We start from the raw sequence: 20,647 nt of genomic DNA, 5'->3' as shown, positions 1-20,647 counted from the left end.
TGTTGCGTTTTAAGTGTAGACAAGCCCATAGAGTTTACTGCTCTGCCCTTCTCTGCTACTACAGCTGACTCTACTTCCAGGGTGCTGGTGGCCCTTGGTCCGTGGCTACTAGCCATGGAATTCAGTGGGCTTTGTATTAGGCTTTAGCACCCCCTTCAAAGAGATGGGGGAAGGAGAAAGGAGTAGAATCCACGCTTTTGTTTAATAGAATTATGGTTTTGGTTATTCTGCTATGGCTGCCCAAGGCCTACAGGCAGGCCTATCAATTGGTTAACTGATTACAGCATATATCTATTTTGTAATTCACACCTCTGAATAATTCATATCTTTAGACATACAAGGATGGGTCATGACCTGTGGGTCTTAGTCAGGTAAAATTCTCCATTGACTTAAGTGAGGAATTTCCCCTGAGTGAAGCCTGCATGATAAGGCTCTGTCTCTCTAAATTCATATATGTGATCTGCTTAGAAAGAAGACCATTAATCTGGAAATATTTTTTAAAATTCTACTCCCCATTAATTCTTCACAAAAGAAGAAGCAAAAGCTTGTGGGCTGCTTTTTAACTTCAGCTCCTGTGTCTAGTGGTGTTGCCATGGAACAGTTATTTGCCTTTAGTTGTGTTTCCTTAGGGGGGAAAAAAAAGGTTATTGAAAAGGAAGTGTTTTTGTGTTCTTGTTTCTCTTGTTGTTGAGCATTAGCATTCACCTGCTGTACAGTACTAGCTCTGTGGGTGCTGCTGAAATGTTGTCATTAATTCCTCCTGGTGTTACACATCTGGCATTCTGCCTAAATGCAGTAATATGCAGAAGTGCAGACTTCGGTGACAAACTAGCTATGTAAATCAACATTCAAAATAGGGGTTATATAAATACAATCATAAACAGTGCACAGCATTTTAAATCAACCCGACCTTTTTGTTTGGAGTTTTGTGACTGAGAAATGTGTATGAAGTACATTTGCTTTAACAAAAGTCTTTCCCCTTTTATTTAAGCTGATGTCAAGACCTGAAGCAAAATCACTTTGAGATGTCAACATGTAGAATGAATTCCTGTATGTGTTATAAAAAAAATTCGGAATTTTCACTTTACTAGTTTCATAAAAGACTGTTTCAGAGTAACAGCCGTGTTAGTCTGTATTCGCAAAAAGAAAAGGAGTACTTGTGGCACCTTAGAGACTAACCAATTTATTTGAGCATGAGCTTTCGTGAGCTACAGCTCACTTCATCGGATGCATACCGTGGAAACTGCAGCAGACTTTATATACACACAGAGAATATGAAACAATACCTCCTCCCACCCCACTGTGGGAGGAGGTATTGTTTCATATTCTCTGTGTGTATATAAAGTCTGCTGCAGTTTCCATGGGAGGAGGTATTGTTTCATATTCTCTGTGTGTATATAAAGTCTGCTGCAGTTTCCACGGTATGCATCCGATGAAGTGAGCTGTAGCTCACGAAAGCTCATGCTCAAATAAATTGGTTAGTCTCTAAGGTGCCACAAGTACTCCTTTTCTTTTTATAAAAGACTGTGTTTCCCAAACAAAACTGTCTCCATTTCCACTGTGATGAGCAAAACAGTGCAGGCTTTCTAAGCTTGCAGAGTTGATCACTGCTCCAGGGTCTTTCAAGAAAGAGTATAACTCAGCTTTCTGTTATCACTGCATTATTCTAACCAGTTTAAAATCTTGATTATTAGCATACAAGTGTGAGAGCCTGACCTAAATGGAGAAGTGGCTTGGAGAAAGTCACAACCTCTGTGATAGAAATTGGACTTTTTTTAAAGCCTACACAAAATATTTTCAAATCTGAGATACTTTTTAATTAATTTATGTTGCGTTTGATTTTTACATAGACCTTCTGTAGTGTCACTGTAGCTTGTGGAGTTCTATTCACAATCAATAATAAATGTTAAGGACTAGAGAAGATTAATAAAAATCTTGCACAGGTGCTGCTCCCTCTGGTAAGGGCAAAATAAACAGAATGTCTTTGCTCTACCAGATTGTTTTCCATCACAACAGGAAAAATAAAAATGATTTGGCTTCATCCTCAGGCCCTGACCTACTCCACTGGCTTATTAAACATACAGCAGACCCAAACAGCAAGTGCTATTCGATATGTCCCCTCTCTTCATGCTAACTACAAGTTTCACTACCATGTTTAAGAGACCTGGCATTTATTTATTTTTCATTTTATTTTTAAGAATCTCTTTTACCCTGGTAAATGTTTTCACGAGTGTTTCTTCTCCCCACAAATCAGTCTTTGAACCATCTTTTCAGGTACTAATCCAGCAGTAACTGAGATTGCTATCCAGTAAACAATTGGCAGCCTCAATTTACTGGATGTATTGACAGTGTTTAATGAAGTGAGGGAATCTAACATATTGCTTCAATAGAATTGTATGCTTTATTACCTTCAAAGTAATGCCATTAGATTCAAGGGAGAGTTAGCCATCACCTCAGAAAGGACAATATCCAGTGATTATGATTTAATTGTCACCTAGTTTGCATTTAGAATGAAGCATAATCTAGTTTCATGCCTCCTTAGGATTTAACCTTCTTAGAAGTTCAGGCTGGTGGCTGGCTTTGCCAATAGACCTGAAAGAAGGTTCATGCTTTGGATTGTTGTAGTTTCCACAGTCTAGTGCTGTAGAAGTTGAATACAAGTGTTTATGTGGAAATTGTCTGCTTTCTTTTTGACTTGTTCAGATGAGCCTGGTAGCACAGAACATGGACATAGTATGCTCCTAAAATAAATAAAACACTTGCATATTCAATGATAAAACTATTTCTCCATAATACAGTTCCAGACATTAACTGTCAAAGAATTGATTCATTTATTCTAATTTTACTATATTCATTTTAGATTAAGGGGAGACACGCTCTTGCGTCTCAGTTTTCCTTTCTTTAAGAAAGCAAACCATTTTAATAGGAAGTAACCCCTGGGAGCTCTGACATCTGGAAGGGCTCACCTGCTCTTTATCTGACATCTGGGGTGGGAAGGTGATTTTGTGTTCCGAAACCAGAATTTTAGCATGGTGGTTTTAAACACTGTGACAAACACCTGAAAAGCTGTGGTGCCCATTACATGGTTCAACTGTTGCACCTCCATTCTTGCTCCCCAGACACCTGTGCAGGAAGGGTGTACCAGGATGGGGTTCAGGGCCCGTCAGTGCACTCCATGTCTTTTTAGCATGTATATCTTGATCTGTCTTCAATCTCTACCCATCCTTCCAGCTCAGATTAATGAGTAATCTGTAGGTGGAGATGGGCATAGGGGACTGGTGTTTTGCAGGTGCCCTAGCCTGGCCAGAATAAGGGTACAGTCTAAGGCTTCGGACCTAAAGCAATCATCAGAACCTGTGTTTTTGAGTCAGGGGAGTGGAAGTGCAGAGAGCCTGCATCTTGTTCATTATCTTTCTAACTGCTGGCAGCATTGTCAGTCTCAACCATTCAAAATTCATGTCAGACTCTAAAATACAAGATTGGTTTAAAAATTATGAATATTGTAAGAATGTTTTATTTTTTAAATTAGCTTTAGATTTTCAGAGCCTTTAAGGGGAAGCTGCCTACCTTCAAATTGTACATGAGCATTTAAGATTCAAATTCAACCAGAAGAACATACACAAGAATGTGGGTCTTTTTGGTCACTGCTCCATGGGGGAATACACTAACCTTCTCCTATCCCAAGAGGTGGGGCAGCCGTCATTCTACCTCTTTCCTCCTCCCTTGTCATGGTTGTGTCTCTCTCCCTTTCCCACCTACTCTTCTGCTACACTTAATTTTTCTTCTGTGTTCCCCGCCAGTGTCTTGTCCCTAGTCCATTCTCTACAGTCACCTGCCATGTTTTTCCCTGCTTTTCCGCTATACTACCCCTCACATTCCTCTTTGCCCCCCCCCGTCTTCCCTTCTGTGGCTTTATTGCGGGGTAGAGAGTGAGGCTATTTTCTGTCCTCCTGACAACTGACCCAGCTAGGACCCAACCCTTCTCAAGTTCAGGTAAAATTGCAGAGGATTGCTTCTAAAATGTGACCCAACTGAAGTGGTTTTCAGAAACAAACTTTTTGGGCCAGACTGTGAGATTTGAGGTCAAGTAACCTGGGCTGTAACAGTAGAGGTGGCAGAGGGAAATTCCATGTATCTGCAATCTAATTTCTTCAAATTGGTACAGGTCTCCAGCCCCTCTGCGTGGGTGTTCCTAGGGGGTGGGAGCAGTACATGCTGCTCCCTTCACACCAGAAGTGACATGCAAAGGGGTTGGAACAGAAAAGAGAATCTGGCCTCATGCATTTATGTCCTACTCTACCCACTACCCAGCAGCAGCTCCTGGGCACAACCACCCTTACAGTTATGGAACAGGAGCCAGGAGCAGTAGGTGACCGTGGGGGGACAGCTACCAGCCAAAACCCCGTGACTTTTAACATTTATCTTGCAATGTGTATGTGCTATGTACCTGTTCGTTGGTTTTTCACAGCACTTTTCTCTCGCTGGTCAGATCTGACCCATAAACAACATGCATTTCTTTGATTAAAATCAACTGGTAGAAATGACACATCGGTAATAAAAAGACATACAAAGACATGAGGTCTTCACTTTGTTTGTCTCCAGGCTTGACTCTCTAGGATCAAATAGGCTTATAGAAATTAAGCTGTTTTATCTGCTGTATTTTGGATTATCAACAATGGCTAGATAAGGGAGAACAAATTGAGAATTCAAAAATGATTGTTAGTGGTGATATATAAAGCAGATGGAAAACAGATTTAGCTAAGCTGATTCTGTAAAATGGAGTGTAGCAAAAGAAACTGAGTGAAAACAGCCTTTCACAGCTACACGCATTTCGTATTGGAGTCCATTTTTATCAGCATTTATCTTCTACAGGGACAGTTAAGGGAAGAGAGAAGCAAAAACCTTGCAAATATCACTCAGCTAGCTCATAAACTGATAACACAATCACATTCAAAGCAGGAATAGACAGATGATGACAGATTTTTTTTATAGATAAACGTATATAGTATTAACATATGTAAATTACTTAACTGTTCCAGTGGGTTACAGTTAGGGTAGTCTTAAATGTTTCTCACTGTAACCCCAAACCATGTAAAATGTCTGTACGTTTGGCTTTGTGAGGGATTGGAACCTTTCATTTGGTGAAATGAGCAAGCACTGGGGTGATGCATGGATTTGTGTTGACACCAGGTGAGAGCAAGTGGCTTTGTCTGAATTTTGGCATGAGTATATTTGAATATGAAAAGCAGAGTTGAAAATAGAGGAGGCTCAAAGCTGAATAAAATGTTTGCATGAGGCCTGAATTGAAGTCTCTCATTTTCACTCTGCTCTGGTCCCAACTTCATTCTGGCTTTTCAGGCACCAGTGAGAAGTACTATTTCAACATTGTTGGTGAAGCATGTAGGCAGTAGAGCATGTGATGTCTGCAGCATTCAGCTATATAGGAAAGTTGAGCAACATATGATTTATTAAAAGAATAAGTGTCTTTTTCCTGAGTCACTGCTGATACACAGGTCTTTGCACAGTTAGGAAAGTCACTAACAGATGGATAAGGTGGGCTTTTCAGTACATAAAAATGATGTGAATTTTGGCACGAGTTTTGTTCTCAAAATTTGTTATGCAAATGATAGCTCTTCCGTCACTTCTTTTTAATTGTGTGTTGAATGTAGATGACAATATGTATACTGCTTCTTTGTCCTTAGTACACTTTATGAAGACCACGTTCTTCCTATAAAGCAAGAAAATGTCATACTTTTTCTGTATAAATTAAGATTCCTGTGATCCCTGAAATGCTGCAGCATTTTAGAGCCAATCTCGGTGTCATGATGAATCACAGCTATATACAACTCTAGATACTTCCCTGTACCCCTTCCAAGAGTCTTGGATTGTCCCTCTTATCTCATATTTATTAAAGGGTAAAAAATTGTAGGGCCAGTTAACAAGTAGTAAATCATGCAGCAGACAGTAGCATTGTGATGTTTAAGCTATCTCAGTATCAAGGTATAGATTGGGGTGGCCAAATTGTAGCTCACAAGCCACATACAGCTCTTTCACAGTTAGCATGGCTCATGGAGCCCCCCTCTGCCCAGGCCCCCTCCATTCTTCACCTACCAGACTTGGGCAGGGGAAAGCTTGGGACTTCCACCTTGCAGCAGGGCAGAAGGCCCAAATTGCGGCAGGCGTGCCCCAGCTCTTGCGCTTCTGAAGATTGTTGTGTGCAGCGTGGAGGGTCAGTAAGTTTGGCTACCCCTGGAATAGATGGCAGTATCAAAAGTACCACTACTCACTAAATGTTGGCTTTTTAGTAATGACTGCCTGGGGAAACACATCTAGCCAAATTCTGACCTGGTCTACACACATGAAACATACTGAGAACAAATCAAAATACTGCAGAAATGAGTGGATAGGAGAAAGGGTGGGAACAGTGCTATGGGCTCCTTGACGTTTTAAGCATCCAAAAGATTGTGTTTTTCTATTAAAGCCAAAAATGACTTCTAAAATGCATATCACCAATTACATCTGGGTCTAAAATCCTAACAGAGGATGCTGGATTCTCTTTTCAAATGGCTGGTCTTAGAATTTCTCTTTAGTGGCAGTGTTTTGTTTCACGGGAAATGGAATTCAGGATGAGAATTGTTTTCTTGAGCTGAAAGTCTTACAGATAACATTTCAATGAATGTCTGCACACTTTCATTTACTGTCCATGTATATTAGGTAAATTAAGCTGATTGCATTGCTTTGATAGAGTGGCATGTACCATTTTTAACAGATGATACAAGTAAGTTGAAGTTGTTCTGATTCTTGGGTTCAGTAATAAAGCAAACAGAGAAGGAGTGTTCCTAACTTTAAATAAACCCCATTGCTATAAAGGGACAGAAATAATAGTTTTGTTCCCCACCATCAAATCATACCTGGTCAGGAAATCAGCAATTAAAGTCTCATTTGTTTTAATCTTAAAAAGGAAAAATAGTCTGTTTTATACACATGCCCAGCAACTGCTATGTCCTCGCAGTGCAGAAACCTCCAGTAACTGAATTAAATTTCATTGCAGTCAGCACCAAAAAAAAGTTTGATTTATGTCTTTATGTACATTTAATACAGGATATGTCCAGTAACTGAGAACTGTAAGGTCACATTTAGTGAAAGAGTAACAGTTTCTGTGTTTAAAAAAAAAAAAAGAGTAAAAAGGCTAACGTATGTTAAGTATTCTTTACAAGTTACAATGTACACACCAATCACTGCCTGTTATTCAATGCTGCTAATGGGGACACTGAAAGAGGCTTACTGTACATGTGTTAAATCTTGATTTAATAAACAGTTTGTATTAGTATCAAATTACATCAAAAGAGTCTAAAAACCCATGATAATTATTTTACAAATTGTCTTGTGCAGTAAAAAAAAAGTCTAACTTGCAATTTAAAAAAAAGTATGAAATGTGCATTTTTGCAGCATGGACACAAGTGCTAGAAAAAAGTGCTAAAAAGCTCATTCAGTTACTTTGATTTCTCTTTGTCCCCAACAATTTCATACACCTTAGTTATCACATAGATCTCAAAGTGTAACACATAGCAGGCTTCATCCTGTGCTTTCTGTGCAATTCAGACACCCATTGAGTGTATCCAGCATGGATTTCAATAGGGAGGGTGCGCTGCATAAGGAATATAGTGCTAGGATCACTACAGGAGACAGAAATATATAAGTCAGTCAGTCAGCGGAGTTTCTTTATGCAAGTAACAGGAAAAAACAGAGCGCCTTAGTTATACACCTGTGAAATCAATGGAGTTGCATGGCTTTAACACATGGCAGAAATCAGCCCACCCTATGCTTTTGAAAATCTACCATCTTCCTGAAAGAAGCTTCTGTGTAAAGTCTGTATCTACCAAGACGTACTTGAGAATTGGGTTAAATTTTAATCCACAACCTGCAAAGGCCATATATTCCCAAAGATACTAAAATGAATACTGTATAGCCAAGATAAAATACTGTTAAAAGGCAATAGACCATTTCACATATTTCTCACGGAACACAGAGACTAAGGAAGCAATATAAAAACTAGTCAAGATGCAACATAACTCGTCTTAATTAGCATTTACCAAAGTAACTCTAGCTGCAATTTGATAAATATGCTCACAGACATCTGTGTCAAAATATGTGGTGCCTTTTACCACTTTTACTTAAACTAGTTGGTCTGAAAACTAATTATTTAACAAAGGAAGAGAGAAATAATATGAAAGGGAGGGCAGAAAAATAATCTAGTCATTTTCACATTTAGTTAAAAATATTCTTGATAGTTCCCATGCAAAACCTTCTGTTTTGTTGCTCAAACCAAGTGGCAGCTTGTGGGGGATGGGTGCAAAGTCCACCACTGCAACAATTATTGGTTATGAAGATCTTTCCTTTTAAAAATATTGGATACAGTAAGCTAAAAAGTGTGTGTACCTATACACACACTACATATGGTGTATTTTTATACAGACACAGTGTGTGTCAGATAAACCACACACCCACACATACCAATTTTACCTTTAACAGATTAAAAGTCAATAGATAATGAGCCTTGTGCAGCATCCTCTCGTCCTCTCACATAAATTTCACAAGGAATCTCCTCCATCACCCTGTCTTCTATTACCTGCTCAGGGCAGTCATGGGCCTGTTTAAATGTGTAACTACTTTTCTTGAAGGTGCTATTAAATGTTTTCATTGGCTGAGGTTGCGCAAAATCATTGCGGAAAGGAAGTTCCATGGAACTGAGATTGGTCCTGCTTTGTTTTATACTGGAAGCTTGAGAGCCACAGTGATGGTCATGAATACATCTCGAAGCAATAGAGGAGCGTCTCATTTTCTGATAGTTCTCAAGTTCTTCTGATAAGTCAGCCAAGTCTGTAGAAATCTCTTTATCCCTTAATGAGAACAGTTCATAATGTGGAGGATCAAATACTTCTTGGAAGCCAGCTTTATTAAAAGCAGTTTTGCAGGCCATAACCTTTTTGCGAGGCTGCTTTACTTGCACCAGAATTGAAATTATGAGAAGAACCAAAACTATCCCTGAAGTAATTCCAATGATGGTTCCATGAGTTTTGGTGATTTGTTCAAACAGTCCAGTTTTTTTCTTCTCTGCAAAAGAGAGAGAGGGTTAGCTTTTGAGTCTATCTAAAACGTCTGATCAGAAATAATTCAGTAAAATTTCAGGTTTGATTTGGTATGCAAAGATTTAAGATAATGAAAAGTGTAAATGATAGGGTGGGTCATATGCTGATGTCACTCATATGGGTGCAAATGTCTATTAACTATTGGCTCCATTAATGGGCACTGCATCCCTGTGAGGGAGAGCAGAATTTGGCCCTGTATGCTTTAAGTATTAGTCCTTACTCAGACAAAAATCACTGGTTACTCTGGAGTTTTGTTTCATAAGGGATAAGCAAGAACCGCAGGACTGAGCCCACTCAACAGCATGTAATTTCAGGCAAGTTTTCGATGCATAGGACCATGCTCTGCTCTCATAGAAGTGTGTGCTATTTTCCTGGAGGTTCGTACAAACATTCATGAGGAGAATATGGCCCATAGTTTTGGGGGAAAGAAGTTACATTAGAACAACCTTAGAAATGTAATGGACTTATAGATTTGTGGGATTTGCCATATTGAATCAGTGCAATGGTTCAGCAAATCCAATACCCCTGCCTTCAGCAGTGACAAACACCTGATACTTCAAAGGCTGCTGGGATCCTCCCCTAATCCAACAACATACCTATTTAATTGGGATGTGGGTTCCTTCCTGACCCCTGTGGTAATTAGTTTACATTCTGAAATCTAAAATTTGATTAAACAGCATATCATTACTTTAGCTTGTATAGCTACAAATGCTCATATACAAAGGGCCCAATCCTGCATCCATTGGTGCTCATGGCAAAACTCCTATTGATTTGAATGGAGGAAAAACCAGACCCCAAAATTATCTAGTCCTTTAAAAAACAATATAAAAAAATCCAACCATACTATTTATCTTGCCTTCACTGGATGGCTTCGTAACTGGACTAAATTGTACCTACGTATTGCATTGCAAGTTATTTAACATTCCACATCATAAGATCAGTTTAAAAAATAATTTCTTGATAGAACTTCCTATGGAAGTACACAAGATGGCAGTATCTGATTACAGCAAGTTTCCCACACGTAAGAGACAAATTTTTAGCAATATTTTGCTCTGGAAAAAGTATTTGTCCTGAATGACTAAAAGAAATTTGTATGAATACAACACACTGTTCATTAGAAAACAGTAAAAATATTTACTGCTTTCTGGGTTTGCGTTTTGTTTTTTTTCCTGTGATGCTAGGTATTAAGAATTCTGTTCATGTATAAAGCTAAAATATAATGGGGAATGTAGTTGAGCACACAGTAGTTAAAAATGCTGGGCAAGATGGTATTGCTTTGTTGCTATATATTTAATAAATAAATCTGTCATATTGCAGTAGGTTTGTGAAGCATTCTAGGAAAGGTGTATATTTCAGAAAAGCACCCATAGTTCAGGAAAACATCTCAGAAAACCATTTCTGATTGGAAATGTGTATTATACTTGCACAGGCAGAGCTTCAGGTGCAGCAAACTTGATTTTTATTATAGAAACTTGGGAGCCACTGATCAGTTTTGTTAACTGTAATAAATAAAACAAAGATGCTGTGACATGATACATTTTAGCTTAGTAACTACATTTATATTTTCACACTGTAACATAAAGGGGCCTCCTTCAAAAAACAAGGATTTTTCCCACAAAAGCATCAAGGTTTAGGAATAGATGGTAGCGGTACAAATCAGGCAAATACAGAAGCATATACTTAGTAGGCCCAATGTTCTGTGTAAAGTTTAAAATATACTTTGTGAAGGGCATGTGATGTTTCATTTATAGGGCAGGTACATTCTTCAACCCTGCTCACAGGCGTCTTGGTTTTAAATTAAAAATTTGGAACATCTCCCTGAGTTAAGTAGAATAGCTGTCTTCAGCACATTTGCAGGAAAAGATGTTTTATGACTTTCTTAAATGAAAGGCTAACCGACAATCCTGGATCACCAAGGTTATGCTTTGCACTATATTCACCTTTGCAATGATTTTCATCCCAAGGGTATGCACAGTTTTGAATGCCATTGCAGACCAAAGAATTATTGATGCACATGTTGCTATGGCAAAAGTAACTGCTGCCTGAGCATGGAGCTGCAGGAGAGAAGGAAAAACAAGTTATGAGTTGCCAAGAGCTCACAGAGTGCACAAAGTCTGTGAAGAAACTTTATATTTCTCAATATGCATATTCCTTCTTTCACTGACTGATCTAAGATTTCACATTAAATGAGTTTTCCTGCATATCCCTTATTAAGTAGTTTAGTATACGCCCATTTGGGGTTGCTTCTGGATGCACAACTGACACTATGAACAAAATAGTACTGATCCAAGTGGTTAGCAATAAGAGTCATACACTGGTTGGCCACCCAATGCATGTGATGGAAAAAGCTTCTATAGTCTTAAATGCCTGTCTTATAGCATTATATTGCATTCTGAATTACTTGTTGATTATTGAGATTGCAGTGGTGCCCAAAATGGTCATATGCTTTCCAAACTCACAGGAAGTCAGTTTCTTCCCTGAAGAGTATACTTCCTATCTATACAGAATACCATAAGTGCATCATGCTTTACAGATGAATGAGATATGACAAATTCCTGCTCTGAAACATTAAAAATCGAAGGGAGACGCGGTGTAGATCTGAGGCAGCTAAGGTTCCTACCCTTCTTCCAGCACTTCCAGAACCTAGGCTGTTAAGTGAAGGTCAGATTCCATTTCCTGCAGACTGGGAGCTAACAAGTTCCCCAGTTAAGGTCCCTTTCCTAAGAACTCTCTTCTTTCTCCTCCTCAGGAATTCAAATCTTGGCATTTTCAAAGAGAACATCTCTGCTGATATCAGCCATTGAGACAGTCCATATGAAGAGAGATGTAGCTTGGCTTCAAGCCCTATAGAGCTTTGTAGATTAAAGGAGATACCATGAATAGAATCCAAAAGCAACTGGGAGGCTAGTATAAAAAATACATTATATAGCTAAAGTGGCAATCCATTGGTAACAATAATAAATAGTAGCATTCAGCAGTTCTATACTGCCTGCCCTCTGATGATCTCCAAATGCTTTATAAACGTTTAGAAATGCCTGTCAGGTAGGCAGCAGTAGTGTAAACACTCTAACAAACCTGCCACCTGTGGCTTAATGGTTATTGCTATACTGTATACAGTGGTCATTTGGACCTTCATGGTGAAAGAGGTAAACTCCTGCTCATTAATGGGCCTTTTTTATTAGAAGATAATAGAGGGTTTAAGGAAGAGCAGCCTTTAGCTGGCAGCTGTTTATAAGAAATTTGAAGAAATAAAATAACTATACGTTCTCTCTAAAGAGGATTTTAAATTTCTATCATATTACACGCCCTTGACATTAGAACAGTGTCAAAGCATCCATTTTCATTAAATAAATATAATTTTCGCATTCTTTCTGCTTTTGATATTCTATCCATTATACAGTTTTCTGTTCCATTTTTCTACATCAGTGTAGTATTTATACACTAGAGATTTCTGTAAGTCAGTTACATATCAGCATTGATTTTAATGTAAGGACAGTGGTGTCCAGGAGAAGGTAGTGGCTTGTCTTGCTCACATGCCAGTTTATTACATATTTCCCAGATGATAACTCATGCTTGAGCATCTGGGGTTCACAAATGCTGAGGTGAACCCAAGAGGTAAGTGATGGAGAGGATGGCAAGTGGGAAAGGGATAGAGTTCTGCCATGTGTTCCCATCAGTTAAACCCCTGGACCCTAATTACTTCAGCTGGAGTTTTGCCTGAGGAATTAATGGAGGTTTTAAGCCTATATTTCTTAACCCTCTAAATTTGCCTTCCTTAAAACTGTCTTTGTACTACCACTTCACATGACCCCATTTCTTACTGTGCTGAATTCCACAGGCTCATGCGCACTGCTTCTGAGCTTTATTTTCATGTTATCAATCAGTTCCTCTATATTGGAAAGAAATAGATCCATAGACGATCATCTGTTTGTAGTCTCAACTCTTTGGATCATAAAGCTTTCGTCATACATAATTTAGGAACTTTAGAAAATGCATGTTACCCAATTTTTATGTTAATAGTAATGATATTTAAAAATACTGAAATTACTGTTTCACACACCTTCCTTGACTGGGTGTTGCAAAAATTTAAATATCTGGAAAGTACTTTGAGATCCTTTTGAAGAACAGTGCTTTATAGTATTAATAATTCATGGAAAGTTGTGGAGAAGAGTCACTGTATAAATTAACAATGAGAGGCTTAAGGCAGTAGAGGCGGAAGGGAATATGTGAGGTATTGCCTTTTCAAAGCAACTTCCACTTATCCATTTAATTTCTTTTTGCTATTTAGTTTGAATGTATAGTGATTTTGAGCTAAATATGCAAAAGAGCTGAGCACCCAAGTGTTAAGCATCCAAATAAGTGGCCACATTTTCAAGAAAGTTCTGTTCCCATTTAAGTGCATAAATAAGGGTCAGTTTGTTCTCAATGGGAGATGCTGGATGCTGAGCTCTTTTGAAAATCTGGCCATTCATTTATTTTAAGTGCCAATAGTGAAGAATAAGATCAAGGTTTTTGCCTGCTCAAACTCTGGCTGCTTCTTTAACTACAGAACCTAAGTTATGAACACCAGAGTTACGAACTGACCAGTCAACCACACACCTCATTTGGAACCGGAAGTATTCAATCAGGCAGCAGCAGAGACCTCCCCACTCCCCCATCAAAAAGCAAATACAGTACAGTATTTGCTTAAAACGTAAAGGGAAAGTTTTTAAAAAAAGATTTGACAAGGTAAGGAAACTGTTTCCATGTTTGTTTCATTTAAATTAAGACGGTTAAAAGCAGCATTTTTCTTCTGCAAAGTTACGTGTCAAAGCTGTTAAGTCAATTTTCAGCTGTCTTCAGTAAATGTAAACTTTTGAAAGAACAACCTCCATTCCCGAGGTGTTCGTAACTAGTATTTAACTAGTTACTGTTTTATTGGAAAGAGAACCTGTTCTCATGCTGGTGCCCAAGCCACATCCTTACATGCCCCTTCATCCTGAATGATAAGGAGGATAAAACTCATGCGGCTATAGCCTTTATGAATATGACACTGGATCAGCTACTGTTCTGGTTGGAAACATGGAGGTTAGACTGGATAGAACCAAGCACTGAATAGCACAAACAGAGAAGGACCTTAAGTGATTCAGACTGAGAAATGGGTGCATATCCAGCATTTCACATAGCATATATAAAGAGAAAAAATCTGCCCATTAGAGTGGAAATGTTGGAGATCCAGATCAAAGCTACACTATTAAGCTTCTTGGACTGAGAGCACATGTGGATGGAAGAACTGACTAGATTTTTTTTTTTTTTATATATTTAGAAGAGATAAAATTGATCACCTACTCCTGCAAGCTGTAATTTCTGGAACACCAAAGAAACATTAGTTGTTGGATAGAACTGAGTGCTTTCTGAGGGAAGAATAACTATGTGCTGGAAATGGCCCACCTTGATCATCATACACATTGTAAAGAGAGTGATCATTTTAGATAAGCTATTACCAGCAGGAGAGTGGGTTTGTGTGTGGGGTGGGGAGAAGGCCCTCCTTGATTATCATACACATTGTAAAGAGTGATCACTTTACATAAGCTATTACCAGCAGGAGAGTGGGGTGGGGGGGAGAGAAAACCTTTTGTAGTGATAAACACCCATTTTTTCATGGTTTGTGTGTATAAAAACATCATCTGTATTTTCCACAGTATGCATCCGATCAAGTGAGCTGTAGCTCACGAAAGCTTATACTCAAATAAATTGGTCAGTCTCTAAGGTGCCACAAGTACTCCTTTTCTTTTTGTGAATACAGACTAACAGGGCTGTTACTCTGAAACCTATGGGACATAGCATCAGACCAGGAATTTGATGAAAGCTGAATTTTTTTTTTTCAGTAATACTTTCTCTCAGCCATGTCATTTTGAGGTTGACTATAAGGTGTGAAATTTGACTTTGTTTGAAATATACCTGGATGATTTATTTTAAACAAACATTCTTTCCTTTTTCTGTCCCTAGATTTTTTTTTAAAGCATTTTGATTTTGAAATATGTACATTACCAAGAACTGAGAGAATGTCTTGGAAGAATAAAGAGCTTAGTTTCTTTTGCCAAGGAAGATCAGTTGAGTACCATGCAGTTTACTGCAAATGGAGAAGGGGAAAGTCTTTTGAATGAGAATTTAAAAACAGGTTGTGTGGACATTGAAGACCTTGACATTTTCCTCAACAGTAGAGATCTGCCCCAATGTACTTGGTCACAATTTCAGGAGACTCCGCTCATGATATTGGGCAACCAAGAGCCTGCTTACCCCTGTAAATGAAATTGATTTTTCATGACATGTTCAGTTTTCAAGCAATTATGAATGAACTAGGAGCCCTAGGTCTAGTTCACTGGTTCTCAAACTTCTGTATTGGTGACCCCTTTCACACAACAAGCTTCTGTGTGCAACATGCGCCCCCCCCCCCAATTAAAAACACATATTTAAATATTTAGCACTATTATAAATGCTGGAGGTGAAGCAGGGCTTGGGGTGGAGTCCAACTGCCCTGCTTCAGCGACCCCCCCACATAATAACCTCATGACCCTCTGAGGGGTCATGACTCTGTTTGAGAGCACATGGTCTAGCCATCATCATCATCATACCACCAGGCTCTTACATAGCATTTTTTATCTGAAGATCTTAAAGTGCTTTACAAAGGAGGTTAGTATCATTATCTCCATGTACAGTGAGTGTTAATACTTGGTACACTGATTCTTGTGTCAGAATGTTGTATATGGTAGATGAACACTGAATAGCATTTAGCTATGTTCACTACTTATCTTCAGATAGTTTAACGGTGCTTTTCTAAAAGAGGATGATGTCTCTCTGGATAGTTGCTTGTTTGCTGAATATGCTAATGAAAATGTCTTCTGTTCCTTTCACGAACTTAGGCCCAGATTGTGCTATTTAATGACAGGGGTGGTATATAGCCATCCCACCTCTCAGAAAACTAAAATAATTATGCCCCAGAATGCACAGTCTCCCCCTTTGCTACCGGATGTTCTGGGGAGTTTTTCTGCACCCAGCCAGCTTCATGGACTGGTATGGAGAAGGTGCAAGACTGACTTCTCTCTGTTGCCTCTTTCATTCTAAAAGGAGGTGGTTTGTAGTAGCACATCTGCCTGGATGGAACACACAGGCTGCACTCTACCCTCCCCATCACTTATATTGGAAAGTTGTCAAGAAGGGCAAAGGAATTAGAAGGCTCCTTGCAACCTCTCTTTGCTGCAAAAGGGGCAAGGACCAACTGGCCCCATCAATATATTCTCTTCTAATAGTACTAGCAGTACCATGTATAATACTTGGCTATCTATTCAGGTTGCGTAACATTTCCTATTATAGGACTCTGTTTTCAGTAGCAAGTAACTGTGCAAAACCCAACTATCTGAGCTGAAAATTTTCCATGGTGGGTGTCTGCCTCAAGCTGAATTTTTTGAAATGTCAGCCACAATGGTTCAGTTGTTTCCAAGAAGATGACAAAGTAAAAAAAATATAATTTGTCTGTTAAATTCGGAAGGATTTCTTCCCCTTTGAAATGAAGTTTTTTGGTGGTGGCCTTGTGTCAGGGATGTGACTTCTGCCATCCCTGTGAAAATCTGCCCAACTGCTAAGTCTCTGAAAACCAAAAAAAACAAACCCAGTTTGTACATGCTCAGTAGAGACTTAGATTACTAAACTGTTCTGTCCCTACTGCGTATGCTCCCAGCTCCTAGTGGCTGACTGGACTGCATATGCACCATCCCCACAAGAGTGACTAAGGATGCTTCAGTCTAAGGCTACAGGGGTAAAGCTGGACTTTCCTGGTAATTGCTGCTCCAGGCTTGGAAGTAGCCAGGCACTGGAACTGAGAGCCATAAGAATACTCCTACACAAAACTACACTGAAGAATGTTATTCAGGTTGCAAAAGCAAGCACTCAAAAGTTAGGGAATGCCAGATTTAAGGTTTCTGGTACACAAGTGTCTTTTATTACATGATCTTTTTTCCACAAGACCCCAGCTCTGGGGTGGAATCAGGGTTGTGTTGTAAAAGCAGCTTTTTTCTCTATAGGACCCTCTCTCATTTGTTGATTAAGTTGGAAGGTACCTACCAAATGAGAGGGAATTACAGGAAAAGAAAGGTGGATCTCATGGTTAAGAGAATGCCACTCTGGTGGACTGGATTTGATCCCTGTCTCTGTCACACAAAGTTCCTATGTGATGCTGGACATGTCATGTAAGCCAGAATTATTCACAGGCAGGTCACTAATTAAGAATTCCTCATTTTCTGGATGCCCCCACTTGAGACTCTGGGGCCTGATTTACAGAAGTGGCACTTGTTCACAACTGCAACTGAAGTCAATAGGAGCTGTGCCTGAATACAAAGTGCTTAGTACAGTACTCTGGTCCTAGGCATTTCACAGTCAGCACCCAGACCTAGTGGATAATTTTGACCTTTAATCTCCACGAGAAAACAGACTACAATACTAAGGTTTAGGGCCACACACTGAAAACTGAGGAGAACACAAAATTGAGATATGATCATTCGGTGCACTGAATAAGTGGAAAAAATAGTATGTAATCACTTCATTAAGATCATAACACATATGCACAACAAGGCTAAATTAAGGTTTCACAGGCAACCTTAATTCTGGCATTTCCTTATTTTTGAGTGCTTGACTTTGCAAACTTAAGGTTCTTTTAATATAGGTAGTTGTGTTCATAAACTGTATCAAGGGAAAAAACAAAACATTCTATTTTATCTCATCCCCTTTAGCTGAGTTACGCTATTTCAGTCACGTCTGCAATGGGTAGTTGTGAACTGAATATGTCATGCAGAATTAGTTCATTTACGTAAACCTCTTCAGAAATATTGATTTTTTTCATGGATGAATTCATATAATTACAAATCAGTAGCTAGGTAGAAGAGAAAGTGCTCAATGATCTGAAAAAAGAATAAGCACATAATTTCACTATTCTGAGCACTGAAGTTTGCTTATAACAAGGATATTTTAAAAATGATTTTTTTAAGATGCATGAAATGCCCTGTTTTATTGGCCTTATTTTTTTAAAATCAACTCATTATCTCTCTCCTTTTCCTGAGATATCAAACCTCAAGCTGCGAGATAGGCAAGAACAACTGTACATATCTTTACAGACTTGCTTTTGGCAAAGATTTTTTGATTAGCGATCGGCTTTTTCAAAGAGAGGAGTCTGTCTTTATACCTGTTCATCACTTCAGCTTGTTGGAGAAGCAAGAATGGAAAAAAAAAATCAATATTTATAATATGAACTGATAGTTTGACCTGTAGAAACTAATCTTATAATGTCAAAGCTAGAGCATAGCCTCACCAGAACTACCATTATTATTATTATTAATCATTGTAGCTGAGGAAGAAGTGAACTGAAGAAAGCAAAACAGCTTTTGTAATTTTGGTTAGCAACCAGTACCTAAAAGTGGTAGTTACAGAAAAGGAATGGAAAAGTATTAAAACACTAGACAAGTTTCTGGAATATCATCTGTAGTTGTTTCTTAAAGTAGAAATATCCTATTCCTCTTAAAAATTACCGTCACAACAGAAGGATTGTTTCAGGGCAAGTAAATTTTTATATGAGTGTATAACTTGAACTCTAATGTTTTATGAAACAATAAAATACCACTATAAAACAGATAAATTTAAAAAAGACCAACCCTGCAAGGTGTTGAGCAGTATCACTACCAGGATCAGGCAAAGAAACAGCAGCATTGTCAATTAGTTTTGCGCTCTCTCTACAACCAAACCTGTACAATATCTATTATTCAGGTCACAGTAGTTGGAAACTTAACATTAAGAAAAACGCAAGAATGATTGTGCTAGTGTCAAATGGCAGGCATGCAATAAGCAAACTCTGTGCTAGGTTTCCTGTGCTGTTCTTCCAACATACCTCATGCCTGCTCTACAGTTCCAAGCTCTGGCCTCTCTTGTAGTGAGCCTGCCAACTGTTTCAAATTATCTGGTGTGATATGGATGTGTGTCCACATGGGAACAGACTGAGGCTATGCAACTCATCCAGATTAGGGGTAAAGTATGCAGAATAAGGGGTAGTATATTAACCTACTATTAAATGTTGTCCCACCTAAAACATCTTGAATCATAAGTGTCGCAAACATCATCATTAAACTTTTTACATGCAATCCCTACAGAATCTCAGAACAGCATTCACAATCCTGGTCTTAACCTATGGAGTCCTTAACAGATTGGGACCTAACTCACTCAAAGGCTCCCTCACCATCCAAGAGAACTTTGCTCCACAGGCAACGCAGCAGGGGGAATCTAGATTTAGATTATCAGATGGTGGGGAAGAGCAGGACCCTGGCTATGGAACTCCTCTCAAGAAAAGGCTTAGCATCTGAAACTGGCTATTACTGGGTTCAAATGTAAGGCAGGCCTTTATGAGAAAATCTGCCCCTAGGAACAGTGTCCATGAATAATAATCAAGTGAGTATTTTGTTCCCCTCTGACTAGGGGGTGTGTGAACTGAGAATCAACTTTTTTGTTATGCCTGGTGCTCATATAACACAAAGCTGATGCTTTTTCTGAAATACATTCAGCGCTTGGCCACTAAGATAACGGAGGATGTACTTACGATCAACAAATGAAGTGAACAGCATTCTGAATCTGCTGAGTCTGCTACCCTCATCTGCCCACATCCGTACCACTCCTGTTCCCGTCTGCAGCATCACATCGTTTGCTACTGTGCTGCAAAACTTTGCCTTCAGGTTTTCAATGGAACTGCTTCCATCATACACAGCTACAAAGTTTCTCTTGCATTCATTTGAGTGCTCCATTTGGTAGTCCAGGAATCTCAAATAAATCTGTTTAAAACAAAACCCCACAACCTCTAAGAAAAGAGAAACAGAATGCCTTAGTAATAAAACAGGACAGAATTTTTCTCTTAGCCTCCCAGTAGACCTGGATTACACAGTATTCTGTCGTCCTTGTATAGGCACGAAACTCCAAGTTCACAAACTCTCGTATTGTATGCTTACAGTTTCAGAACCAGTGATTCCCTCACAAAATGACATCATTATGGAATATTATTTGCAATTATTTTATCCTAAGTATCAATAAATGACAAGAACTTCCCAATGAAAATTGACTAACTTGTTTTCTCTACGTAAGCGTACAAGAAAAGCAAAGCTTGTAATACAAAAAATGGTGCAGGCTGAAGAGAGCGGCTTTCAAGCACATTCTAGAACAGATGTAAGCAATATACAAGAAGAATGCATGAATTTATTTTTCAGGATTTTGGGAAAGGCTTTTTTCTGTGGAAGGTTTCTGAACTTTAGAAAGACTGATTTAAAAAAACAAACCAGAGAAATCTAGTTGAAGAATCCTAAAGTAAAAAAAAAGGAAACAAGTCCTTAAACTCAGCATGGAGGCAGACACAACCTAAATAGAAGCAGGAATGCAAAACACGAACGATTCAAGTTGAAGGGTAAGATTCAAGAGGTTATGTGAGCCAAACT

General features: G+C 38.8%; 2 protein-coding genes across 15 annotated transcripts in view; one reads left to right on the top strand and one right to left on the bottom strand.

Moving 5' to 3' along the window:
- The window catches only part of LOC140896254 (borealin-2-like), a 242,415-nt gene that overhangs the window by 106,965 nt on the left and 114,803 nt on the right, over positions 1–20,647 (top strand). The window lies entirely within an intron of this gene.
- Positions 4,856–20,647, bottom strand: part of NETO2 (neuropilin and tolloid like 2) — a 52,281-nt gene continuing 36,489 nt past the window's right edge. For 7 of the 9 annotated variants that reach the window (XM_073307746.1, XM_073307743.1, XM_073307745.1 and 4 more), the window contains 3 exons: positions 19,765–19,993; positions 11,090–11,203; positions 7,065–9,114 (listed from right to left, as the gene is read on the bottom strand). In XM_073307746.1, coding sequence (XP_073163847.1) covers positions 8,534–9,114; positions 11,090–11,203; positions 19,765–19,993 — 924 coding nt within the window. In that variant the 3' untranslated portion in view covers positions 7,065–8,533. Of the gene's footprint in view, positions 5,729–7,064; positions 9,115–11,089; positions 11,204–19,764; positions 19,994–20,647 lie in introns of those variants that run through there. The other 2 variants (XM_073307744.1, XM_073307747.1) reach the window with 2 other exon arrangements.

Source organism: Lepidochelys kempii, chromosome 12, assembly GCF_965140265.1.
Source record: "Lepidochelys kempii isolate rLepKem1 chromosome 12, rLepKem1.hap2, whole genome shotgun sequence".
Lineage (NCBI taxonomy): Eukaryota > Metazoa > Chordata > Testudines > Cheloniidae > Lepidochelys > Lepidochelys kempii.
Note: the sequence above shows the minus strand (reverse complement) of the source record. Positions and strands in the feature narration are given on the sequence as shown.